At 39.6% G+C, this 5062-nt stretch overlaps 1 protein-coding gene across 1 annotated transcript; it reads left to right on the forward strand.

Annotated features, from left to right (window-relative positions):
- Window positions 1–1998: 1998 nt before the first annotated feature.
- LOC105570936 lies at window positions 1999–4135 on the forward strand (the record flags this gene model as incomplete). Its single annotated transcript, XM_012028388.1, has 1 exon — window positions 1999–4135. A coding segment is annotated over one exon (2137 nt), but the record flags the coding sequence as incomplete, so codon positions are not given.
- Between the last annotated feature and the right edge of the window lie 927 nt (window positions 4136–5062).

Here is a 5062-nt window from a genome sequence, read left to right on the forward strand (position 1 = left end):
GGCTCCCCAGCATGGGGAGACCGAAAACTCGCCCCCCCGTCCCCCCCCCCCCCGAGCTCCGACGGGAAATGCCCCACCGGCCCCGGTACGGGGGGACCCACCCCGACCCCCGGTGCCCGTAAGGACAATCGTCCGCGGGACACCGGAGGTCGCCCCCGACACCATGAGGCATGGTCCCGGGAACACGCTGCAGGTCCACGGTGCCCCTCCGGACAACCGTCCGTGGAGCACCGCTTTCCCGCCCTCCCTGGCCGATTTCCGGCCTGGCCATAACTGGCCGCGTGTGGGCTCTTAGTCGGCGGGCACCCCGGAGACATCCGGAGCGCCCGCCTTAAGCCCCATCACCACGTCAAGGTGGCCCACGCGAGGGGGACATTAACCGTGCCCTCGAACGCGGTGGCGATTTCATTAATGATGAAATGTGCATCGTAACCGAACAAATTATGGAAAACTATACGAATAAAATGTGAGTCTTTATAATTTAGGTTACAATTAGAATGTGTGTGCAGGACCTCTATACCGCCCGGTTAGATGACAATGATCACGTACTCGAATGTCGTCTGGCGCAAACGGTTTCTCACAAATATGGCAGTGCGTGCCGCTATTAAATTTTTCACACTGTTCTTTCGAAAGCGTTTCCATGGGGACATTAATTGACAAAATATTTTGCACGCGATGCGCTAAGTTATTAAGTTCGTCCGCGAACCATGTGATGCAATCCTTATCGCGACGGAACCGATACATTGATAACGAATCGTCGTACGAACAGCGCAGGTAATAGGCGATGCTAAATACCTCATGGTGTTGGTACGCTTTTGGATCCGTATCCGTCTTCTTCAGGATGCACTCCAGGTCGGCGTAGATGATAAATGGAACGCGTTCCTTTCTCTCGTAGTTGACAAAACTAGTGTTGTAAAATTTCCTGAAAAATTGCCGCTGGGAAAAAAACCGCAATTTTTCCGGTTTTTTCGGAAAAAAACCGTCATTTTGGGAAAAATACTATTTTCCTTATAAGATACTTCCACAGCTTAGATTTCTCTGTCTAGAATTTTTAGGACATTCTATTTTTTATTACATGTACTTTGTACATATATATATTTAACTTTTTGACGTACCTGTCAAGGCAAGGTTATTATTAATGATTCTTATGATCGAACGGTTTCAAATGAACGCACTCTCTGCAATTTAATACGGCTGCTATGAGCGGGAAGCATACATTCTTACATAAAGGTATAATGCACAAACATACGGAAATAAACTAATCAGAGTTCTTTATTTCCATCGTGGCAAGAAATGTGAACTCTGATTGGTTCATTTCCTTGTGCATTGTGTATTATGCCTTTATGTAAAGTTTTTTATGGTTGATGGTCATTGGTCGAGACGGTCTTGTACTATGCCGGTAGCTATTGCTGCGTTCCGAAATTTACTGCCAGTACTGGAAATCTATAGTTTACGTGACGTATATTATAGGTTTTCAACAGTGGCAGTAAATTTCGGAACACACCCGCCGTCCGCCGTGTCGTGAGTGAGTGTGACGACTCTAATTCTTGTCAACGGATTACATACAAGCGTTGGCCAACCTGTCAAGATGACACGAAGAGCGCATCGCTAATCGCTATCGACTGTTGGAAAATAAGGGTACGATGTACGACGACAGTCTTTGAATGAAAGTAAGTAAGCAAATGCTCGGTGAACATGAGAGTTCTACGTTCTACATTCTACATTCTACATCCTAAGGGTGATGGTAGAGAACGAGGTATAAGTCTGTCGTAGTCGTGGACGTAGGTTAGATTAAGGCAGAGAGAGAGAGAGAGAGAGAGAGAGAGAGAGAAAAGAGAAGAGAGACATGTATACTAGATCTCGTTCTCTGCCATCACCCTAAGAATGTATTTAGACTTGTTACATATATATATATATTTATATATATTCTGTCTATGACGTATATCCGCACATGAAAATATTCACATGCTGCATAACCTATATTTTCTTCTCTTCCAGAGTGCCAAATGGTGTCGAACTGGAATTCAAGATTTATGATTGTTTACAGATCACTATTATGATTATGAGGCCTACTTCAGACGTATGGAATTATTTCAATATGACCTTGTCCCAAAATGGAAAGAGACAAGCCACGTGTAAATATTGCAACACTAAATATGAGTTCCCCAATGCAACAAGAATGAGGAAGCATCTGTTAACGCTTTGCACCAAAATCGCAGCAGATGTGAAGGAAGAAATTCCTGGACATTCAAGAGACTTAACAACTCGGAGTATTCCAACTGTTTTCATCCAAGAGGACAAGGACAAGGACGATCCGATGCCAATAGCAAGTACATCTTCATCCGGAGACGAACATGCTTTAGCTTCAAGATACAGGCAGTCATCACAGGCATCAAGTAGCTCTCTTCCACTTCCACTACCAAGTACAAATAAATTACCTAGTAAGAAATGCAAATTGATGACGGGATATGCTGACTTTATCACTGCTAAAGAGCAGGAGAAAATGGATGAAGCTATTGCACGAGCTGTGTATGCCACAGCTACCCCACTGTCTATATTTGAAAATCTACATTGGCAAGCAGCATTCAAATTGATTCGTCCTGCGTATAAACCTCCCTCAAGATTTTTATTATCTAATATGTTGCTTGAGGCCGAACATGAAAGAGTGCAAGTTTCAATTAACGAAAATATAAACAATGCCAAGTGTCTATGTTTGTTAAGTGATGGCTGGACAAACTGTCGAGGCGAAGGTGTAATTAACTTTATAATTACAACACCTAAGCCAGTGTTTTACAAAGCTATAGAATCCAATACTAATAGACAAACATCAGATTTTATTTTTGAGGAATTTTCACAGGTAGCTGATGATGTAGGTCCGGGAAAATTTATGGCACTCATTACTGACAATGCTGCCAATATGAAAAGTGTATGGAAAAAGTTTACTGAAAAGTATCCACATATAACAGCATTTGGTTGTGCTCCTCATTCAATCAACCTCTTCGCTAAAGATATCTTAAAACTTGATTCCATTAAAGTTATAGTTAATAATACAAAACTGGTGATAAAAAATATTAAAAATAGTCATGTTCCACTTGCTGTTTTTAAGTCTAAGCAAAAAGATAAATATGACATAAAATCTATTGCCCTCAAGCTACCATGTAAAACTCGCTGGAATGCTATTCATATTATGATAGATAGTATGTTATGTAACAAAGCTGCTCTTCTTGAAACAATGATTGATCCTAAAGTGACATTACTTAACTCAGTGAGAAACATACTCGTTGATAATGATAATTATTGGGCCCAATTGAAGTTGATTGAAGAATTGCTAAAACCAATTGCAGTTGCAATTGCTGTTTTGGAAAGTGATTCTGCTGTTATTGCTGATGTACCGCAAGCTCTTGCTATTATGAGGAGTAATATTTTTAATGTATTGGAGAAATGGCCGCTTTCCAACTTTCATGAAATTGAAAAAATTAAACAATTACTCATAAAAAGAATAATATTCTGCTGCAAGTCTATTCATATGGCTGCCAATCTTATGCACCCCTTGTATCGAGGTAAAGTGTTGTCTGAAAGTAACAAAATAAGTGCAATCGAGTTCATTACTCAGCAGTGCCAACACCTCAATCTAGATACAAGTCTAGTGTTGTCCAATCTGGCAGAGTTCAGGACTGATAGCGGGATATGGTCCAAAAAAGATGTGTGGAATGCTGCTGTGCACACCACACCTGCAGTTTGGTGGCGTGGCCTTTGCAAAGATCAGCCGCTCATGCTTTTGGCGTCAAAACTGCATGAAATACCAGCATCATCAGCTGCCTGTGAAAGAGTGTGGTCAGTATATGAGAGTGTCCACACAAAACGTAGGAATAGGCTGACTTGTGATAGAGTAAATAAACTGACAAAAATAAGATGGAACCTAAATCTCTTCTCAGTCTCTGCAGCATGTAAACCTGTTAAGATGTCCCCGTCCCCGTCCCCTCTAGAGATGAGTCAATTTGAGAATTGTATACTGATGGTCGATGTCGATGCAGAAAACAATAATTACAGCAAAGACATAGATTATGAAGTCGAAAAAGATGAAAGTGATAGTCAGGAGGAAACTTATAGCAGTGATTGTGATTCCATTGAATAAAAAATATATTCTTTATGTGATAAAAAAACAACATGCAAAGTTGTGATGAAATTATTATTTTTAACAAATCGTTTTGTTTCAAGTTTAATATGTAATAAAATTTTTATTTTTTATTTGTTAAGAGACATCACTGAGAAGTTCAAATTCCATCAGTAGTAAGCCACTGAAGAGGTTAAAGATAGTGGCTTACCGCTGAAGAAATAAAAAAATTATAATACTATAAGGCTCTTAGTAAACACATTGTGGAACTATAGTAATCGACTATACACACAGTGTCTACACTGTGTATAGTCGATCACTATAGTTAATATCAAGACTGTAATTGTCAAATAAATTTTAATAAAAAAATATGTACACGATTTTGTTCCCCTTTCTATATATAAAAAATGAACAAAATGTGGACTTTTGCTTATTTTTCCTCCTTCTCCATATTAAATATCCATATTAAATCTCCAATTAAATAATAGTGTAAAAATTCAAAATTTTCATATTTTCCTATTTTTCCCAGCCTTGGGAAAAAAACGGTAAAAAACCCGGTTTTTTTCCGAAAATGTCCGGGTTTTTTTCAGTACTCACAACACTAGACAAAACTGAGCCACTTGTTCTCGCTCGGTAGTTTGATCGCGCAGTCGTTTAGCCTTCCACAGTCCACTCTGTGGACTTCCAATCTTTCATTTGAGCTGAAGTAATGTAGACATCTGAAAAATATTAAAAATTTATGTATATCTTTTATAAAAAATAACATATTTTTTCATAAATTTTATTGATACTCACCGATCACAAATGTGCTTTTTGTGCTCCTTTCTGCTGAGTTGAGAACTCACGAGGCGGGACATGTTCTTAATACATGTGAAATGTCCAATATCATCCTGCTCATTCTGCAGATATAGGAGATTCACATGCTTATCCCTCTTTTGGCTGGTGAGT

Source organism: Vollenhovia emeryi, unplaced genomic scaffold (genome assembly GCF_000949405.1).
Source record: "Vollenhovia emeryi isolate VEMERY1.0 unplaced genomic scaffold, V.emery_V1.0 DF941525.1, whole genome shotgun sequence".
In the NCBI taxonomy this organism is placed as follows: Eukaryota; Metazoa; Arthropoda; class Insecta; order Hymenoptera; family Formicidae; genus Vollenhovia; species Vollenhovia emeryi.